The sequence below is a fragment of the Salmo salar genome, chromosome 07, assembly GCF_965601325.2.
Source record: "Salmo salar chromosome 07, fSalSal1, whole genome shotgun sequence".
NCBI lineage: Eukaryota > Metazoa > Chordata > Actinopteri > Salmoniformes > Salmonidae > Salmo > Salmo salar.
The window spans coordinates 29,260,402-29,283,060 of NC_138297.1; the positions used below are offsets into that span (position 1 = coordinate 29,260,402).

The following is a 22,659-nucleotide window of genomic DNA, read 5'->3' on the forward strand; positions in this document are numbered from 1 at the left end:
TTTAAAATGTTCTCTGTCCAGATCTGTCAACACTTGTAAGATATCCAGACAATCAGAACAATGTGGACAAGATCAGGACAAGGATGCAACTTAGAACCAAGTATAAACGGGGCTAATGAGAAGAAGCTGCCATGTGGGGAATCGTAGGTGGCTCGTTTCAGCTAGTTGTATCTTAGTGTTGATACCATGTCTTGTTTTGAGGTGATGTCATGTCTATGCTAATATGACAAAACTTTGCTAGCTAGCTAACCAAGAACTGTAACTATGCATTTGAGAGACAAGTGGTCATTGTGCAAATGTATTTATGTTTTCAATAAACATTTGGACAGGAAATATAGTTTGCATCTTGTCAGCAGTCTAAGCCAACCCAGTCTGTTTTGCCCCATAGTTCTGCAAGCATTGGTTTTGTTGCTAAACAACCAACCCGTCAATAAACCTGCAAGAGAGCATACAGGGAAATATGGTAACTGACATTTTACATTTGAGTAATTTAGCAGACGCTCTTATCCAGAGTGATTTACGATTAGTGCATTCGTTTGTGACATGGCGAGGTTGGACCCAGGTGCAGAGAAGAGACCAGACGAGGAATCAGCGGTTAAGGATAAACATACTACTTTACTGAGAAACGGTAACGGAAGGATCACAGTCACACTGGGAAAACAACAAACACTAAGTCTCAAACTCTCTCAGGAGACAAATGCACACAGCACATAATTCAAGCTTCAGTAAAGGACAACAGAAAACACTCCTCTTTTAACAGGGAAATCATAATAAGTAAATAGGACACACCTGAGTGTCGTTAATGTCTCTAAAACGGTCTCTGCCGTCCTCTAGTGACAGATGGAACCATGACAGTTTTAAGATAGCTAGGTGAGGCAACTAGGGCTGTGGCAGTCTTGAAATTTCGTCAGCGGTGATTGTCAAGCAAATAACTGCCGGGCTCACAGTAATTGATTGCTAATTAGCATAAACACGTTTAACGTCTCCTGTCTTCCATGCATAGGCTACAAGCCACTGTTGCAGACCTTTGGAACATCTACATTTTAAAAAGTCTAATAAATCCATGTAATATAGCCTACACCATCACAATAAATCCATTATTTATTCTGTGTTGAGCAGTTAACAAAGAAACAGGTACTCCTATATGCTTAATTTAGAGTTTAGTTGTGATACAAACCTTAGATGTTTTATACATTCTAAGGCTGCATGACGTGACTGTAATGATGATTTGAAAAAGTTGCATGAAAGGCATAAGCTCTGCTTTGTTTCTTGCGCAAGATGTATACACTTCATCAGTCTCTCATTCACAATTTGACAAGCACTTGATAATGCCTCGAATTTCCTGGTGGCATCCCCTTTGTGTGGTCGTAATGCCCCGTAAAAAAAATCCATGTCTTTTGCAGCCAAAGTGGCCGTTATGCCCTTGGGCTGAATATAATAATTATAATTCCCTTCTCCTGGCTGCATGCTCCAAAGCACCACTCGCTCAAATGGCTCTCTGTTACATGATCGGGTCTTTCTCACAGGCTACAAGTGAAGACAGACACATCAGAGACACAACTGCATGCGTCCTTATCCAATTCCGAGGCGCATATTGAAGAACTGTCCACATTTACTTTTGTCAGCCAACAAGATGAGTAGGCCTAACGAACAGCAAAGGCACTAGCCCATGTCAATCTACTATGCCCCATAGAACAAAAGTTGGCCTATTCTGTGAGATAAATAAATATTTGAAACATAGTCTGGGACAGTTGTGGGATGGGATAGTGTCACGTCTACTCCCGCTCGCCCCCTCCGGCACGCAAAGTCACATGTCTACTAACCACCGGCCCTGGCTACCCATCATTATGCACACCTGGCAACCATTATTACGCACACCTGCACCCCATCATCAGTCACACCTGGACTTCATTACTACCTTGATTGCTTACCATTTATCTAGCACTCTGTTCTTTTAGTCATCAGGTAGTATTGTTTATGTTTTCCTTGTTAGACACTTCTCTTGTTTTGTATTCGTTCCATGTTAGTTTTCATTAAACTTACACTGAACTTGCTTCCAGACTCCCTGTGTCTACGTTACAGACTACTACCTAAAAATATATGGAAGCAGCAGAAGAGAGAGATTTATACCAGAGGGTCGGTGAAAAGGGACACCTATTCCACCAACATCACAATCAGCTGGCGCAACTGTGTGCGACTATGGATGAGGTCCTCGCGCGTCCTCCACCACCTCCACACCACCTGAGAGGATTCACTTTCAAATAGCGGAGGGCCTTCTACCACAAGCCATCCCAGCGAGCCAGTCCCCCAGCCTACCCAGCAGTCCGCCTAGGTCAGCGATGTCCAACTGTCCATCCGGGGAAAATATGATAGGACTCCATCCAAATGCCGTGGCTTCCTAATCCAGTGCTCCCCCTATTTTGCTCATCAGATGGGAGCCCCCACCACCAAGAGTTCCAAGGTTGTCAGGGTCATTTCCCTGCTGACAGGGTGGGTGTTGGAGTGGGCTAAGGCTGTCTTGAAGTGTTTGATTAGATTTTAGATCACATTTGCATTGATGTCAGAGTGATTAGAGGGACAATAGTGTGCTGAGTACCAGGCAGTTAGCAAGTTTGCTAGGCTACGGGTAGAGGTTTGGGCCAGTAACCGAAAGGTTGCTGGTTTGAATACCTGAGCCGACAAGGTGAAAAATCTGACCATGTGCCCTCGATCAAGGCACTTAACCCTAATTTGCTCCAGGTGTGCCGTACTACTATGGCTGATGCTGTAAAACAACACATTTCTCTGCACCGATCTCTTTTTCAGCAAACAAACATGAATCTGTAATTTTACTCAACACGCTTTTTCAAATTCAACTGACTTCGAGCAGAGTTTGAGTAAACACACTTTAACATATTGTCTCAAATTCTTATCCTCTTGAAGTCCACCCAACTCGCATAATAACGCTGATTTAAGCAATTGGTTAAGTTAGATTTATTTTTACAGTGCACAGTGTATGAAATTAGAAGTCTGAGAACCTTTAAATCTAGGTCACATGTTTGTCATAGTTACCACTGTTAGGTTCTTATTTTTCAGAGTAAATAACTCACGGACACTAGAGAAGCTTTAACCAAGTTTAATTCTTCGCAAAGGTTCTGTACAGCTGTATTCAGACAGCAAAACATTTCTCACCATCACAGTTAAATACATCCCACTTCAGGACACTCCTCCTTCTCTCTCCAATCCTTACATCATATGGTTCAACAGAAAGAAGGTAACCAGATACTAAACCCTAATTACTCCCTTAAGGGGAACTGACCTCACCTCCTGACCTAAACCCCTCCTTCCCCTAGTCCACAGATGTCCATCTGTCTCCCCTATCTCAGCTGTTGCTCTACTCCCTACTCCCTTATTTCTTCATTATCGATACTCCATCACTAATGGAATTTTACTAATTCTGAGTACGGCTTTTGATCACACTTTATTTGGATAGTCCGGATTTTCCATCTGTAAATCCTCTAGAGATGGTGATACTATCAACAAACTACAGTGCCTTTAGAAAGTATTCACATCCCTTGACTTTTTCACATTTTGTGTTACAGCCCGAATTTTAAATGTATTAAATTGAGATTGTGTGTGCCTGGCCTACACACAATATCCCATAATGTCAAAGTGGAATTAGGTCTTTAGACATTTATACAAATGTATTAAATTAAAAGATGAAATGTCAAGTCAATAAGTATTCAACCCGTTGTTATGGCAAGCCTAAATGGGTTCAGGAGTAAAATGTGCTGACCAAGTCATATAAATTGCATGGACTCTGTGTGCAATATTAGTGTGTAACATATATATATTTTTTTTTATGACTACCTCATCTCTGTACTCCACACATATAATTATCTATAAGGTCCCTCAGTCGGGCAGTGAACACAGATTCAACAACAAAGACCAGGGAGGTTTTTCAATGTGTCGCAAAGAAGGGCACCTATTGGTAGATGGGTAAAAAATTTAAAAATCTGACATTGAATACCCCTTTGATCATGGTGAAGTTATTAATTACACTTTGGATGGTGTATCAATACACCCTGTCACTACAAAGATACAGGCGTCCTTCCTAACTCAGTTGCCAGAGAGGAAGGAAACCGCTCAGGGATTTCACAGTAAGGCCAATGGTGACTAAAACAGTTAAAGTGTAATGGCTGTGATGGGAGAAAACTGATGATGGATCAACAATTGTAGTTACTCCACAATACTAACCTAATTGATAGAGTGAAAAGATGGAAGCTTGTACAGAATACAAATATTCCAAAACATGCATCCTGTTTGCAACAAGGCACTAAAGTAATACTGCAAAAAATGTGGCAAAGCAATTATTTTTTTCCTGAATACAAAGGGTTATGTTAGCCACAAGTCCAAAACAACACATGACTGAGTACCACTCTCCATATTTTCAAACATACTGGTGGCTGCATCATGATATGCATATGCTTATACAATCTTTAAGGACTGGGGAGTTTTTCAGGATACAAAAATCAGTGGAATAGAGCTAAGCACAGGCAAAATCCTAGAGGAAACATGATTCAGTCTACTTTTCACTTGACACTGGGAGAAGAATTTACTTTCAGCAGGACAATAACCTAAACCACAAGGCCATATCTACACTGGAATTCCACACTAAGAAGACAGTGAATGTTCCTGAGTTACAGTTTTGACTTAAATCTGCTTGAAAATCTATGGTAAGATCTTAAAATGGTTGTCTAGCAATGATGAACAACGAATTTGACAAAGCTTGAAGAATGTTTTAAGTAAAATTGTTGCACAATCCAGGTGTGTAAAGCTCTTAGAGACTTAAACAGAAAGACTCACAGCTGTAATCACTGCCAAAGACGGTTCTACAAAGTATTGACTCAGGGGTGTGAATACTTATGTAAATTAGATATTTCTGTATTTCATTTTCAATAAATTCGTAAAAATCTGTAAAAGCATGTTTTCACTTTGTCTTTATGGGGTATTGTGTGTAGATGGGTGATAGAAAAACCCGATTTAATATATTTTTTTCATCAGGCTGTTACACAACAAATGTGGAATAAGTCAAGGGGTATGAATACTTTCTGAAGGCACTGTATCTGTTGATAAGCAACTGCTTGCTAAGGTTACAGTTAGGGTTAAGGCTTAAGGTGCCCAAAGCTACACTGACCATAATGCCAAACCCTGTGTACACTGCAGAGACAGTAATGCTGATGTGTTCAGCAGGGTCTGACAGTAGCTGGAGCTATCAGTGGTACAAAGATAACAGTGAGATTAGCATGTGCCAGTATAAATACACTAACAGGAGACACTCACCATCAGTAGAGCTGCTGTGTCTGACCAGGGTCAGTACTGATGTGAAGGACACAGATTCTCTAGAACCACATGTTCACAACCAAGTATATTGTGATCCACAAGAATGTGGTGAGAAGGGGGGCGATAAAAACCCCAGATACTTACCTTAGTAAACCCAATAATAGTGAAGTCTTTAATTGCTTTCCCCTGTAACCTTTCTCTCCCCATGTTGGTTTCTTCACACATGTTGTGCATGTGTCCCACACACTACACACAACAAAGCACTTAGATATTTTTTTAGTTAAAAAGTTGTACAAAATGTATTAATGTATTCAACATGTAATGATGCAAAATTAAACTCTACACTTTAACCTGGAAACCCCAGTTACAGCTTTGAAACTCTTCCCATCTCTGGTCAGTGGTAAAAGATTCCGCACAGCTCTGCATCTGATGTACACACACGCATGCACGCACGCACACACACACACACACACACACACACACACACACACACACACACACACACACACACACACACACACACACACACACACACACACACACACACACACACACACATACATAATAACCCTAAGGCACATCACATAAACAGACAAATTGAAATACAACACAATAACAAACATATATATGTAGACAGCATTTACCTAAACTTAACAGAACCATCTGCGGTTGTGTGTGTGTGTGTGTGTGTGTGTGTGTGTGTGTGTGTGTGTGTGTGTGTGTGTGTGTGTGTGTGTGTGTGTGTGTGTGTGTGTGTGTGTGTGTGTGTGTGTGTGTGTGTGTGTGTGTGTGTGTGTGTGTGTGTGTGTGTGTGTGTGTGTGTGTGTGTGTGTGTGTGTGTGTGTCACAGGATGTTGGTGGCACCTTAATGGGGTGGCAAGGTAACCTAGTGGTTAGAGTGTTGGACTAGTAACCGCAAGGTTGCAAGTTCAAATCCCTGAGCTGACAAGGTACAAATCTGTTGTTCTGCCCCTGAACAGGCAGTTAACCTGCTGTTCCCAGGCTGTCATTGAAAATAAGAATTTGTTCTTAACTGACTTGCCTAGGTAAATAAAGGTTAATAAAAAAAATGGGGAGAACAGGCTCATGGTAATGAGTGGAATGGTTTCAAATACATCAAACACAGGGTTTCCAGGTGTTTGATGCCATTCTGGACATTATTATGAGCTGTTCTGGACATTATTGAGGGGGTGGTTGAAGATGTCCATTGTGGCACAACTGAGGTTAGTGTGCTTGGCTTTGCCACCTGACAACTGAGCAAAGGTTTGAGGGGAGGCCTACACATCTGTTTATCAATGTGCTTGGTGGGTGCAATATGAAACAAACCAAATTCAGGTCTCTATTCTTGTTCCATCCTAGTGTCTTCCAATAATGAGGAAGGAACCAGTGTTTGGCAATGTAGCCAACCATAAGAAGAACTTGATCAAAATGTAAACACGCAATCAATGGCTATTCTATTTTCCGTCTTTGTACATTTCTCTAGAATCTGTCTTTGTTTTTCTGTGTGACGGCGTAAAGGGGTTTGTCAGAACGACTGTAGTTGTAGAGAAAGTCACTTGTCTGTGGGGACAGAATGGAGCACACCTTGTTCTGTTTGCTACTATGTAAGTACTGAGTTAGTGTTTGTATATGAACACTAATTACCTGATTTACTAAGAATTTAAGGTATAATGAATAAGACATTAATGTAAATGGTGTTTTATCCCTTATTGAGAACATTGCAAACGCTTAGTAAACAGAACTAAAAGGAAAAATTGCAGCAAATAAGGTGTAGGAAAATATGAAGCGAGAGTGAGTTACCACTCTACATTGTTGTTGTATCTCGTGTGAGCTTTTATAGCCGATGCCATGCAGACCTGGTTAGTGTAGTGGTGTGCATTTAACCAGGTCATCACTCGGGAACTAAAGAGTGGTACTAACTCAGTGGTTGCAAAATGTGCTGTCAATGACAATGAATATAAAATGCAAAATTTGTTGGATGTGTTGTAGTATTATTGTAAATGGTTGAGGGTTCCTTCACTACAGTTATAGGAAACTGGGCTAAAAAGTTAATGAGTGGTGTTTTGGATCTCTGTACTCTCTCTGGGAAGTCTGTGCCATTTATGGGAAGTCAGGTGCCAACATGGGAAGTCAGTGGACATTTAAAGCTGCAGTATGTAGTCGAAAATACCACAAAACAGTCAGCCTGTTCTTGTTGTGGTATACGGCTGAGGGATGGGGCAAAGGAAATTCCTTCATCTACATTGTTTACAATAATTGTAATAAAATAACCATATTATAGGTTATGATGGGATAAGACCGTTGTACTAAGCTAATGAGGGAATTCAAAATGATACTCTTCAAGAATAAATGGCTATGTTTCATTTAAAAGTGCAAAAATCGATGTAGAAATCACAGATTGCACCTTTAAAATAAAGTACAGGGTGGATTTGGTAATCAGTAACATGAATATGGCGGGTTGTTATTTATTTCAAGCTAATATTGGAATAATGTGACTTTCTTTGTTGTAGTGCTGAGTACACACATCTACTCTGGACACTCTGAAGATGATGATGGTAGATATTGTATTTGTACACTTGATCAAGCCTTCATCTCTTAATGCTTGATCATATTTCTTTGTATGTGATTTTTTTAAATGTGCTTTTGACTGTTTCAAAATAATATGTGTAAAGTAATTGTATCATGTTGGTTTTATTTTGTGCAGGACAGGCAAAGGCTGTTCTGACCATACACCCCAAATCCTCTCAGATATTCAGGGGAGAATCTGTCACTCTCAGATGCAACATACTGAGGGGAAAAGTCACTGACTGGAAATACACATGGAGCAAGGATGATGGTGACTCAATCAGTAGGAAGAATGAATATGAGATCAGTGAGGTTAAGATGTCAGACAGTGGTGTCTACAGGTGTCTGGGTAGACATATTGATCAGAGGAAGCATTCTGAGTGGAGTGATGCAGTCAGACTGACTGTGACAGGTAAGTCATCTTATCTCTCATTCACAACAGCGCCTCTATGCCCATAACCACTTGACATTGGGCCCCATTTTAATGAGGCTATTTCATCATTTTAAAAAGGTCTGCCTACAGTGGTTGCTCCACTAAAAGTTTTGTGATTATGCTGCGGTACTTCAAGGTAATTTGTGGTTTAGTACGGTACCCTGCGTCACAACTTCATTGCTCCAGACCAGCGCAAGGGGGAGTTAGAGCACTGATTATGCTTTTGGGTCCTACTGTGTCTCTAACTGACAATGAATGGGTGACATAAACCTAAATAGAAATGGATAATTGTGCACGACTTCAGTGTTACTTACCAAAACTGTTACACTAAGGTTTTTATAATTTTATTTTGTTAAGATTATTTTGCTCTTACTGTAGTAGTGTAGGCCACTCCCGACCGGTCACGTTGTATATCTCCTGAGTGGCACAATGGTTTAAGCCACTGCATAGCAGTGCAAGCTGTGTTGCTACAGATGCTGGTTCAATACCTTGACTGGGAGAACCATGAAATGACAAAGTTTTTGGTTTCTCTCCCTCTAAAAACATAAATAAATAATTCTAAATAACAAACTGGCTTTCTTGACAAATTAGTAACAATTTCTCACCCCATGTTAAAGAATGGCCTTTTTCTCGCTCATTTTGCATTATTTGAAAACTAAATCATCTCCAAAATATTGTTATTTTTTAAACAAAGTGATTACAATTAATTTAGAATTATATAAAAGCCCCTTGTATATTCACACAGATATATTATTAACCCTGTTATTAGAAGGACAATATATATTGGTCATATTGGTCATGGTTCCCGAGTGGCGCACAATGCGATTGCCTTGCAGTTCTCCAGCTGTATGCATTGAAAGCGAACGAGGTTCAAGGCACGAGGGCAGGGGGCACGGGATGGGCCGCAGAGCCGCGCCAGAAGACGGACCTAGCAAATGGGGAAGGGAGGAGGAGGAAGGGAGAGGGGGGATAGACCCCCACCCCACCACACTAGGTAGCACAGAGCAACACTTTAAGGGGCATTGCACTAATAATTGCACTGACTAGGGAAATGTTCCCGCTGTTCTTAGTGCCAGTCTGCACGTTCAAAGTAAAACAATGTAAATAATAATGGCATCTTCATGCTTTCGTTAATAAAATAATGAAAAAAATACTCTTTCAAAATGTCAATGTTTATTTAGTTATGGATCCATAACGAATTACTACGGGAATAAATATTACTGAATTACAGAAATATCCTCCAATCCTCTATATGTAATTACTGGAGGAGAGTCACATCATATTTTTCCATATACTGTAGGTGTACCGTAGGCGACATGAGTCTCACTAGTGTTGAGTAATGTGCTGTTAAAAGTGGTGTAGGTCTTATTTATTTAAAGAGCATATTGAAGTTAGAAGCAATAGCCTACTACTATTTTAGCACTGTTTCACACTGCTCTGAGACAAGCATGGGGACTGGTCTTGATAAATTAATGAGATTTTTATTTTGACTGAATCTCCTTTTTGGTATTGGTTAGACTACAATTACGGTGTAGAAATGTTATGCTCTTAGTGTAACCTTTATTTAACTAGGCAAGTCAGTTAAGAAATAATTCTTATTTACAAGGACAGCCTACTCCTTCCTCCCCTTCGGGGAATTGAACTGCAGTCTCCCGCGTGCCCGCACGACACAGGGATTCTTTAGCTAAATAGCCCAGTACTGTAGCCTACTCCCGACCATCACGTTGTACAGCACCATATTTTCCGTTCCATACTAATGGAAACCCAGAGGGTTTTTCGTTTTTATTGGAATAGAAACACCATAATATTAATCAAATGAATCCCAAACTCTAAAATAAATGTGAAATTATTTGTGACATTGTGGTTACAATAAAGAATGTAAACAAGATGCTGTGTTTTTATTTACAGTAGTGATGGACTGCTGGTGGCATTTTGAAAACAGGTTTTCAAACACTTGTAGCCCGATTAGCAGGACAATAGACTCCTTATAGCCCGGCTACTGTAGATGTGAACATCCCCCTACCTGCAATGTATTCGATGCTTAAGTACTCTGAAGTGTTACATTTCTAACTCAAAACAGCAGTACAGTATTTCTTCATCAACTTCTTTATGCTTTCGTTAATAAAATAACTAGAAAAAGACATTCAAAATGCAGATGGTTATTTAAACTACATTTTAGTTGCACTTGGGTGGAAACCTTGCTGAGATGATCAATGTATTTGTTGCATTGTAGTATCGTCAATTTCTCTTGCCAGAACAACAGCAAAGGATCTTGCGAAGATGCTGGAGGAAACAGGTACAAAAAGTATCTATATCCACAGTAAAACGAGTCCTATATTGACCTAACCTGAAAGGCCGCTCAGCAAGGAAGAAGCCACTGCTCCAAAACCGCCATAAAAAAGGCAGACTACGGTTTGCAACTGCACATGGGGAAAAAGATAATACTTTTTGTAGAAATGCCCTCTGGTCTGATGAAACAAAAATAGAACTGTTTGGCCATAATTACCATCGTTATGTTAGGAGGTAAAAGGGGGAGGCTTGCAAGCCGAAGAACACCATCCCAACCGGGAAGCAGCATCATGTTGTGGGTGTGCTTTGCTGCAGGAGGGGCTGGTGCACTTCACAAAATAGATGGCATCATGAGGAGGGAAAATTATGTGGATATATTGAAGCAACATCTCAAGACATCAGTCAGGAAGTTGAAGCTTGGTCGCAAATGGATCTTCCAAATGGACAATGATCCCAAGGATACTTCCAAAGTTGTGGCAAAATGGCTTAAGGGCAATAAAGTCAAGGTATTGGAGTGGCCATCACAATGCCCTGACCTCAATCCCATAGAAAATGTGTGGGCAGAACTTAAAAAGCATGTGCGAGCAAGGAGGCCTACAAACCTGACTCAGTTACACCAGCTCTGTCAGAAGGAATGGGCCAAAATTCACCCAACTTATTGTGGGAAGCTTGTGGAAGGCTTCCCGAAACGTTTGAACAAGTTAAACACTTTAAAGGCAATGCTACCAAATACTAAATGAGTGTATGTAAACTTATGACCCACTGGGAATGTGATGAAAGAAATAAAAGCTGAAATAAATCATTCATTCTACTATTATTCTGACATTTCACATTCTTAAAATAAAGTGGGGATCCTAACTGATTTAAGACAGGGAATTTTTACTAGGATTAAATGTCAGGAATTGTGAAAAACTGAGTTTAAATCTATTTGGCTACGGTGTATGTAAACTTCCGAATTCAACTGTACCTTTACCAACACCTCTCTGTATTTTAATGCTTTGTGCTTCAAATCCTTTTGCTTCTAACTTCAATATGCTCATTAATTTGAGAACATTACTCAACACTAGTGAGACTCTTGTCGCCTACGGTAGGCCTACAGTATATCGAAAAATATGGCGTGACTCTCCGCCAATAATTACATATAGAGGATTGGAGGATTCTAAATTAAAACCAGAAGCTGCCTCATGGGTCTCCCGGGGGCGGCTGGCACGGGTATCGAACCTGCATCTATAGGTTTGATACGTAGCGTTGCTACAGACGCAGGTTTGAAAGACTGTTAACTGATTGGTACATTAACAGCATTTGTCTTCATTTAGCTTAATAATAATGAAAAATAATATGTACAGTACCAGTCAAAAGTTTGGACACACCTACTCATTCCAGGGTTCTTCTTTATTTTTACTGTTTTCTACATTGTAGAATAATTGTTAAAAGTGAATTTGTGGAATTTCTTTCCATTTAAATGTGTTTGAGCCAGTTGTGTTGTGACAAGGTAGGGTTGGTATATGGAAGATAGCCCTATTTGGTAAAAGAGCAATTCCATTTTATGGCAAGAACAGCTCAAATAAGGGAAGAGAAACGACAGTTCGTCATTACTTTAAGACATGAAGGTCAGTCAATACAGAAAATTTCACACAGAGTAGGTGAACGGATCATCTCTGCATGTGTGGTTCCCACCGTGAATCATGGAGGAGGAGGTGTGATGGTGAGGGGGTGCTTTGCTGGTGACACTATCTGTGATTCATTTAGAATTCAAGGCACACTTAACCAGCATGGTCACCACAGCATTCCGCAGTAACACACCATCCCATCTGGTTTGGGCTTACTGGGACCATAATTTATTTTTCAACAGAACAATGACCTGACACACCTCCGGGTGGTGTACGGGCTATTTGACCAAGAAGGAGAGTGATGGAGTGCTGCATCAGAAGACCTGGCCTCCACAATCACCCGACCTCAACCCAATTGAGATGGTTTGGGATGAGTTAGACCACAGAGTGAAAGAAAAGCAGCCAACAAGTGCTCAGCATATGTGGGAACTCCTTCAAGACTGTTGGAAAAGCATTCCAGGTGAAGCTGGTTGAGAGAATGCCAAGAATGTGCAAAGCTGTCATCAAGGCAAAGGGTGGCTATTTTGAAGAATCTAAAATCTAAAATATATTTTGATTTGTTAAACTTTTTTAGTTCCCACATGATTCCATATGTGTTATTTCATAGTTTTCAAGTCTTCACTATTATTCTATAATGTCACGAATAAAGAAAAACCCTTGAATGAGTAGGTGTGTCCAAACTTTTGACTGGTACTATATAAATTATATTGGTTTTTTTATTTTTATATGTAATAATTTATTACCAAGCATGTATCCAGATGTTTTGATATTTTTCTTTTTGTTTTCTTAGCTCTGCCTGAAACTACACTGACCGTAAATCCAAACCCTGCATACACTGGAGAGACAGTAACTCTGACGTGTTCAGTGGGGTCTGGCAGTCGCTGGAGCTTTACATTGTATAAAGACAACACTAAGAATGTAGTGACCTTGTCTGGCAGACACACTACAACAGGAGCCACCTTCACCATCAGTAGAGCTGCTGAGTCTGACCAGGGTCTCTACTGGTGTCAGGGAGAGATCCAGTCCAGATCTATATCAACAATCATCAGTGATCCTGTCACTATCACTGTGAAAGGTGAGTTACTTTCTTAGTTTTTTATCATACAAATGGACACTATTTATATTGAGTCAATCATGTAGAAATGGTCTGTGTGTCCATATGAATGTAACAATGAATAGTTACGGTACTAACTACAGAAGTCAGATCACTTTTGTAATGGCACCGGAGAAGATGGCTGCAGATTTTATTGGCAACCGTGCTATTTTGTTGGTTTTTTCGCATTGTTTGTAACTTTTTTGTACGTGATGTTGCTGCTACAATCTCTTATGACCGAAAACAGCTTCTGGACATCAGAACACTGATTACTCACCTTGAATTGGACAAATAATTTTTCTTTAATGAGTCGGACGAGAGGGATTTACTCCAGACACCCGAACAGGCCCTCATCCCCGTCATTTGCAGGAGAAAGAGATGGAGATTTCACAGAAGGAGATCGGAGTGCCTAGTGAGGATCAGGTGACAAGTGGAAAATCTGCCTTTGCCATCCGTACTGTTAGCCAACGTACAATTGCTGGAAAATAAATGGGATGAACTAAAAGCACATATATCCTTCACCGAGTCGTGGCTGAACGACGACATTAATAACATACAGCTGGCGGGTTATACACTCTATCGACAGAATACAACTGCAGCCTCTGGTAAGACAAGGGGTGGCGGTCTATGTATATTTGTAAACAACAGCTGGTGCACGATATCTAAGGAAGTCTCTAGGTTTTGATCACCTGAAGTAGAGTATCACATGATAAGCAGTAGACCACACTATCTACCTAGAGAGTTTTCATCTGTATTTTTCGTTGCTGTCTGCATACCACCACAGACCGATGCTGGCACTAAGACCGCCATAAACTAACAGGAAAACGCTCATACTGAGGCGGCTCTCCTAGTGTCCGGGGACTTTAACGCAGGAAAATTAAATCAGTTTTACCTCATTTCTATCAGCATGTTAAATGTGAACCAGAGGGAGAAACACTCTAGACCACCTTTACTCCACACACAGAGATGCATACAAAGCTCTCCCTCACCCTCCATTTGGCAAATCTGACCATAATTCTATCCTCCTGATTCCTGTTTACAAGCAAAAATTAAAGCAGGAAGCACCATTGACTCGGTCAATAAAAAAGTGATCAGAAGAAGCAGATGCTAAACTACAGGACTGTTTTGCTAGCACAGACTGGAATAAGTTCTTCTGATTCTTCTGATGGCATTGAGGAGACCACTACATCAGTCACTGGCTTCATCAATAAGTGCATCGAGGACGTCGTCGCCACAGTGACTGTACGTACATACCCCAACCAGAAGCCATGGATTACAGGCAACATCTGCACCAAGCTAAAGGGTAGAGCTGCCGTTTTCAAGGAGCAGGACTCTAACCCGAAAGCTTATAAGAAATCCTGCTATGCCGACGAACCATCAAACAGGCAAAGCATCAATACAGGACTAAGATTGAATCGTACTACACCGGCTCTGACGCTCATCGGATGTGGCAGAGCTTGCAAACTATTATAGACTACAAAGGGAAGCACAGCCGAGAGCTGCCCAGTGTCACAAGCCTACCAGACGAGCTAAATAACTTCTATGTTCGCTTCGAGGCAAGTAACACTGAAACATGCATGAGGGCATCAGCTGACTCTGTGATCACGCTCTAAGCAGCCGATGTGAGTAAGACCTTTAAACAGGTCAACATTCACAAGACCGCAGGACCAGACGGATTACCAGGACGTGTACTGCGAGCATGCGCTGACCAACTGGCAAGTGTCTTATTTACGTACTTGTTATTTACGTAAGTATTCAGACCCTTTACTATGAGACTTGAAATTGAGCTCAAGTGCATCCTGTTTCCATTGATCATCCTTGAGATGTTTCTACAACTTGATTGGAGTCCATCTGTGGTAAATTCAATTGTTTAGACATGATTGGACATTTGGAAAGGTACACACCTGTCTATATAAGGTCCCACAGTTGACAGCGCAGAGCTCTACGGAATTGTCCATATGGCTGCGAGACAGGATTGTGTCGAGGCACAGATCTGGGGAAGGGTACCAAAAAACATCTGCAGCAATGAAGGTCCCATCAACACAGTGGCCTCCATCATTCTTAAATGGAAGTAGTTTGGAACCCCCAAGACTCTTCCTCGAGCTGACCGCCCGGCCAAACTGAGCATCAGAGGAGAAGGGCCTTGGTCAGTGAGGTAACCAAGAACCCGATGGTCACTCTGACAGAGTTCCAGAGTTCCTCTGTGGAGATGGGAGAACCTTCCAGAAGGACAACCATCTCTGCAGCACCCCAGTAATCAGGCCTTTATTGTAGATTGGCCAGATGGAAGCCACTCCTCAGTAAAAGGCACATGACAGCCCGCTTGGAGTTTGCCAAAAGGCACTTAAAGGACTCTCAAACCCTGAGAAAAATGATTCTCTGGTCTGATGAAACCAAGATGGAACTCCTAAATGCCAAGCGTCACAACTGGAGGAAACCTGGCACCATCCCTAAGGTGAAGCATGATGTGGCAACATCATGCTGTGGGAATTCTTTTCAGCGGCAGGGACTGGGAGACAAGTCAGGATCGAGGGAAAGATAAACAGAGCAAAGTACAGAGAGATCCTTGATGAAAACCTGCTCAGGATCTCAGACTGGGGCAAAGGTTCACCCTCCAACAGGACAACGACCCTAAGCACACAGCCAAGACAACGCAGGAGTGGCTTCGGGACAGGTCTCTGAATGTCCTTGAGCGGCCCAGCCAGAGCCCGGACTTGAACCCGATCAAACATCTCTGGAGTGACCTGAAAATAGCTGTGCAGCGACGCTCCCCATCCAACCTGAAGAATGGGAGATTACTCCCCAAATACAGGTGTGCCAAGCTTGTAGCGTCCTACCCAAGAAGAATTGACGCTGTTTTCTGTTGTGGAAATTCTTATAAATAATGAGTAGAAACAAGGTCAATCACCAATCAGAATATTACTTTATTCAAACCTTATTAATAAGGGAACATAGAGCAATTGCTTCTACAATAATGAGGCTGGTCGACTCAACACTCCCAAGTGTTGTGGCTAGCAGCTCTGACACAAAGAATACAAAATATATTTTACAACAAGGATACACCCTCTTAGTCTACATTACAAGCAACAGATGTATGGAATGGGTCACAAGGATGGGTGTAACATCAGGGATGACATACAATGGTTCCAGACACTACCCCACACAACTTTTCTCAGACTTTATCTCCTCCAAGGCCAAAGGAGGGAGTGACTGGCGCACAGACATTGTGGAGACAAGTAATTTTTTCCCCATTAATCATGGCTTCCCTTCACATGGTTTAAAATAGGTAAAGACACATTCACATATGAAGAAAATGTTCACTCCTGTTGTCAAGGCTGGCTCAAGGAAGCAGGAGAGGTAGAGTCAAGCGCAGGAGACAGTAAATTCTTGAACACACTTTAATCCGTATGCACAAAAAATAAAGACAGTCCAAACACGGCAGGGCAGGGCGTCAAACAGATGCCGCGCTCCAAAACCCTTATAGACGTCAGAAATAGGGACGCAGCCCATAAATACCTCTGCGGTGATAAAACACAAAAACAACCACAGGCAGAGGGAAATAAACACACGTTCCTCAAGATACCACAAAACCTGACAAGGAACATAATCACGCACAAACACAGACATACCTCGCTAAACTAAATAACCCCCCCTACTAATAACTAACCCAAAACAGGTGCGTGCCTACCTAGACCTAACCACCAGAAAGTGAAACAAAAAGGATCGATGGCAGCTAGTAGGCCGGCGATGACGACCGCCGAGCGCCGCCCGGTCGAAAAGGGGCGCCACCATCCGTCGGTGTTGTGACACCTGTCTTCTTCTCTTTCTGATATTTTGCATAGCACCAGGGACATGTGATAGACAAGCCTGACTTCTCCCCTCTCTCATATGAGAGAGGAAGTGCAACTGCCAACACCAGTCCGAAGGGATACATTCTAATAGCAAGAGTTCAATTATATAAGAATATTATGCAGATAAGACATCTTAATTATCTATGTTACCGAGCTAATTCTGATTCTTCCACCACAAATCGCTGCCAAAGGTGCTACAAAAAAGTACTGAGCAAAGGGTCTGAATACTTATGTAAATGTGAAATGCTCATTAATTAATTTTTTATAAATTTACAAACATTTCTAAAAAGCTGTTTTTGCTTTCTAATTAGGAGGTATTATGTGTAGCTTGATGAAGAAAAAATTATTCAATCAATTTTAGAATAAGGTTGTAACGTAACAAAATGTCAAAAAGTAAAGGAGTCTGAATACTTTCCGAATACACTGTATAATGAACTTTTATAGTATGAAAACGTTCCAACAAAAGCTAAATCTTTGGATATTACTAAGCATCTTTCCAGATCTTTAAATTATGCTCTTTTCTCACAGCCCTGCCCAAAGCTACACTGACCATAACACCAAACCCTGTGTACACTGGAGAGACAGTAACTCTGACATGTTCAGTGGGGTCTGACAGTGGGTGGAGGTATTCATGGTACAAAGACAACACTAAGAAAGTAGTGACCTTGTCTGACAGACACACTACATCAGGAGCCACCTTCACCATCAGTAGAGCTGCTGAGTCTGACCAGGGTCTCTACTGGTGTCAGGGAGAGATCCAGTCCAGATCCATATCATCAATCATCAGTGATCCTGTCACTATCACTGCGAAAGGTGTGTGTGTGTGTGGGGGGGGGGGGGGGGGGGGGGACATGACTCTATATGTCAGTATTCTGATAGATCTTGGTAAGTCAGACTGCATACTGTATGTTCAGAAATGACAACTTATGATATGGTCATGTTGTGCTGAATGCTGATGAACATTATTTTACATTTTAAGGTGTGTGATAATGTTTATTCTCTGTGTTGTGTCTGTGCAGAGAGACCTGTGGCTGTTCTGACCCTCCAACCCAACTGGCCCCAGATATTCAGTGGAGAGACTGTCACTCTCAGTTGTGACATACAGGGGGGAGAAGAGATTGAGTATGTTTTTTATAACAGTGGGAAGTCGGTCTACACCAAAACAGAGCCTGAGTACAGAATCAGTGCTGCAAATAATGGTCTATATACCTGTGAAGGTCTTCAGCAAAGAAATGGCTTAAAACACTCCCAGACAAGTAATGCTATACAATTGACCGTGTTAGGTAAGTCTGTTTTTATGGGATTGAAAGAGAAAGACAGAAGGGATGAGGTCAAATAGCAGACAGTGAGATCAATGATCTCACTGATGATATTTTGATTTTAGGGTAAGGTACGATACCATAATAACAAAATGGGTAATTTTTTATGTTACATTTTTTGAACATTTAACTAATATAATCGTGTCATTATCCTTTGTAACAGATCAACCCCAAGCTGTCCTGAGTGTCTCTCCTCAGTGGCTGAACCCTGGAGACTCAGTGAGTCTGAGCTGTGGGGTTAAAGAGTCATCTACAGGCTGGAGGTTCTTCTGGTACCGAACTGTTCCCTACACAGCTGGGTTACTCTCCCTATTGGACAGGTCCTACTCTGTAGAGCCTCTATCTGGCAGTGGGACTAGTGAAGACTCCTACACTCTGATCCCAGCTGGTCCTAGTCACACAGGAGGATATGTGTGTAGAGCTGGGAGAGGAGACCCACTCTATGACACACTCTACAGTGAACCTCAGTTTCTCTGGTCAGGAGGTAACTAACTGCATTGAAACTGCATTTAATCATATTTAAGTCACCCTCGTGTGTTTATATAACTATAATTTGACTCTGTCACTCTTTGTTTCAGATCCGCAACCTTCAGTGTCTCTCAAAATTAGACCAAACAGAACTCAACACTTTACATCAAAGTCTCTCTCACTAAGCTGTGAGGAGAAGAGGAACTCTACTGGATGGAGACTGAAGAGATACAGAGAGAAAGCAGTGGAATCAGAGTGTGGCTCTAACTGGGGATCAATAGCAGGGTCCACATGTACCATCAGGTCCACATACACAGGGGACAGTGGAGTGTACTGGTGTGAGTCTGGATCAGGAGAGTACAGTAATGCTGTCAACATCACAGTGGATGGTACGTCTGTTGTACAACATTCACTAACCTTTTTTACATTACAATGTATGATAATGATGTTCAATTCTGTAACTGAATGGTTGCATTTCATAGAATACAAGCTCATCAGATGTTAATATATTGTAAGTGATTACTCCAGATTTACAGTTTTATTGACACACTATGTTACACAGTTGGCCCTCTGATCCTGGAGAGCCCTGCCAATCCCATGACTGAGGGAGACTCTGTGACTCTACGGTGTACAAATAGATATCAGGAAACAAACCCAATACCGAAGGTTGATTTCTACAAAGATGGAGTATTCATCAGGAATGAGACCACAGGAGAGATGACCATCCCTGTAGTGTCCAAGTCAGATGAAGGGTTCTATAAGTGTAAATCTAATGAAGGAGAATCACCAGAGAGCTGGGTGACAGTGAGAGGTGCGAAAATAATTATGATCACATTACATTTTCATAACATCTGTGGTCATCAGAGATTTGTAGTGTTTAAAAGCATACTGTAGGTTTGGAGTTGCAAGCTCAGGCTGGTCATCTGATCTCAAGTCAGTTGCCAAATATATAATGTATCTACAGAATTGTTTCACTTTGTCCACTACGTTATTTTTATTTTTTTAACTACCTCAGAGTTTGATGGTGATTTGCTGTTCTCTCTCTAGGCGTAACTCCTGGACCCTCTACATCAGTCCTAGTAGGAGTGGTTGTGGGCCTGGTTGTTGCTGGTGTTCTACTGGCCATTCTCCTGGTACTGCTGTGTCGATATAAAAATGCCAGAGGTGAGACTTTTATAATTTGTCATTAAACTTTTTTGTTCATGTTCAGGAGAAACATTTCTAATTGCAAAAGTTCAAAACATTAATGACCTGATATAATAGTATGCATTTCTCATTACAGGTTCCTGTTGCAACAGAATATTCTGGTGAGTACACCTGTCTTTCAACTACGTTCCTTTTCATACAGTAAAATGTAATCTGTGTGTTTCATGAGTATCTCTCTCCCTGTAGGCCCCCCCAGCCCCAGAGCACCAACCTGGACCCCCAACAGGACCAACGATCTACGCAGGGCCAGGCTCCTGATGCTGAGTATGCACATCTGCAGCATGGTCAGTCTCTTAGTCCAGACCACTCTACCCTCTCTGTAACCTCACACACTGACTTTTCACCATTCACTTTATATACATGTTACCGTACTCTATGTCCCTAAGCAAGCTGAGGGAAAACCAACACATTCATCTTTCTGTCTGTTCTTTTATCAACAGGTGGTGCTAACATCTACAATACAATCACTCTCTCAGACAATAATGACAGTGGTACTGTACACTGTATGTTAAGTTTAGCATAAATACAGTATAGAGTTGTTGTTGCAGTAAGTAGAGATATTAGTGTATTACCTGTATGTTTCAGATGGTGCTGCTACTGCTGGACCAAGTGATGTGATGTACGCCCAGATTCAACTCAAAATGTTGGACAAGAAAAACAAAAGTAATTCTCAGCTGTCACATAAATTAATACAAAACGCAGCAGTGTTTTTTACTCATAAAAAAAGTCCTCCTCCTCCTCCTCAGAAATTCCAGCTGATCCAAAAGAAAATCCAGTCTATTCTGAGGTCAAGACAAGGAAGACCACAGGTAAGACCCATTCTATAGGTTGGCAGTCAGTTAAATCTAAATTTGCGATTTTGGAGTTTCGATGAAGATGCAGAATATGCAATAAGCTAATTCCTTCATTTGTTGACTGGAAATGTCAATTTACAGCAGCAACTGGACTTGTTGATGTGACCTATGCTGAGGTTGAACATAAACAGAAGGCCTGTTGTATATCTGATGTGTTATCCTTACCCCTAATAGAAACTGCAAAACCCACCTGAGGCAGATTTGGTCTATTCTCAAGTGAAGCCAGGCACATCCCCAGGTAAGACTAATAGCCATATGCTATTGATACTTAATATGATACTAATATAGGACTAATTCTTCAATGTGAAAGTATACTCTATCTATTGTTAGGTTCTGAACAAACTGTAGTAAAAACTCAGACGGGCAACTAGAAAAAGCTCAAACCAAGTTTATTCCCCCACTGGGTCATACATCTGCAAAGACAAGGCATGAATACACAAGCACATATATTTATAACCTTGTAATAGGCGGGGTCAACTCCTTACAAATCTAGACAACCAATACATCTCCGTTGCTAGGCAGGAATTGAATTGGTACCTCTCACTGGTGTAGTCATAGACCTGCCTGACACTAAAACATTTGTGGGCATGGAAGTGTATGTGCGAGATAGGACTGTAGTAGGAGAATCAATGTGGTGAGCCTCTCTGGCCTCCCTCCTGAGAGGTTTCTTCTCACTTCATCTGTTGATTCGACCTCAAGACGCATTCCTCGCTCCTCCCTAGTTCGCCTTATCAGCGATTAACTATTGCCCTTCATCTCCCTCCTTAGAAACATGGAACAGAATATGCACTTTCTACACTCAGTAACTTTCCACACACCTAGTTCCCATCTACCTTTCATTGACCCCAACATATACATTCCTTATACCTGTGAAGTAATCAATTGGTTCTAGTATGATGAATACACGAATAAGTATATTTCAAGCTAGATTTCAACACTACTTAAAGGATGTCTATTTGTTTGATCCTTCAGAGTTTGTTTGACTGCGTGTCCTAAACTACTTTGTGTGGTGATATGTTGCAGGTCCTTGAGGGATGGAGGGATGGCGGGACACAGTAACACCTTGTACATTAAGGATTTTTTTCTTATTTTATTTATCAACAGATATATTGTATTTAAGCATGGTTTGATTGTGTTTCACTGTAACAGCTTCTAAAAATTATATGGAATAATGATGATGGATCTTATCTGCAGCTACAGTAATTGTATCTGGTTTGTATTGTGTATTGAATTGTATTGTTTTGTTGTAAATGTATTACAATGGATTATCTTTGATTTATTATGTCTGTTATTCAGATGATAGAATAACATATTTGTATATGAATTTCCAAAATATTATAAGTATTATTAATGTTTTCTTCTAATGGCTTGTACTTTTACATTATCTTTGCATTGTGCTTTTTTATAAACATTTTTTTTTTATCCACCAGATGGGATGAGTACTTTCTTACAGTAAAAGGATGTTAGCGTCATAAATGTTTCCATAAAACCTAATTCGGTCAAACCTCCTTTCAGCCTAGTATAGATCTTAGGCTCCCAAATGTTTGAGTTAAAGGGGCAATCTGCTATTTCTGCATCCGTTTTTGGACTTAATTATATCTACCCATTGAATCTTGAGAAATATAACATAAATTCCTCATGAACAAAGT

The 22,659-nt window shown here is 41.0% G+C and overlaps 1 protein-coding gene across 2 annotated transcripts; it reads left to right on the forward strand.

Annotated features, from left to right (window-relative positions):
* The first annotated feature begins 6,717 nt into the window (after positions 1-6,717).
* LOC106608988 (Fc receptor-like protein 5) lies at positions 6,718-22,436 on the forward strand. 2 transcript variants are annotated; one of them, XM_014207302.3, is made up of 17 exons: positions 6,718-6,926; positions 7,833-7,877; positions 8,027-8,299; positions 13,010-13,294; positions 17,692-17,976; positions 18,183-18,446; positions 18,646-18,966; positions 19,061-19,339; positions 19,513-19,761; positions 19,998-20,114; positions 20,233-20,257; positions 20,343-20,440; positions 20,597-20,659; positions 20,742-20,819; positions 20,903-20,965; positions 21,185-21,248; positions 22,034-22,436. In XM_014207302.3, exons 1-16 carry the CDS (start codon positions 6,896-6,898, stop codon positions 21,202-21,204), a joined length of 2,496 nt encoding a protein of 831 aa, XP_014062777.3. In that variant the 5' UTR covers positions 6,718-6,895; the 3' UTR covers positions 21,205-21,248; positions 22,034-22,436. The 2 variants fall into 2 exon arrangements, with proteins under 2 accessions (XP_014062777.3, XP_014062778.3); XM_014207303.3 differs by having other exon boundaries at positions 20,597-20,647.
* The last annotated feature ends 223 nt before the right edge of the window (positions 22,437-22,659 follow it).

Coding starts and splice junctions, on each gene's coding strand:
- LOC106608988 (XM_014207302.3), top strand. CDS start 6,896: ATGGAGCACACCTTGTTCTGTTTGCTACTAT. Junction 13,295..17,691: donor TGTCACTATCACTGTGAAAG/GTGAGTTACTTT, acceptor CTTTTCTCACAG/CCCTGCCCAAAGCTACACTG. Junction 18,447..18,645: donor TATACAATTGACCGTGTTAG/GTAAGTCTGTTT, acceptor CCTTTGTAACAG/ATCAACCCCAAGCTGTCCTG.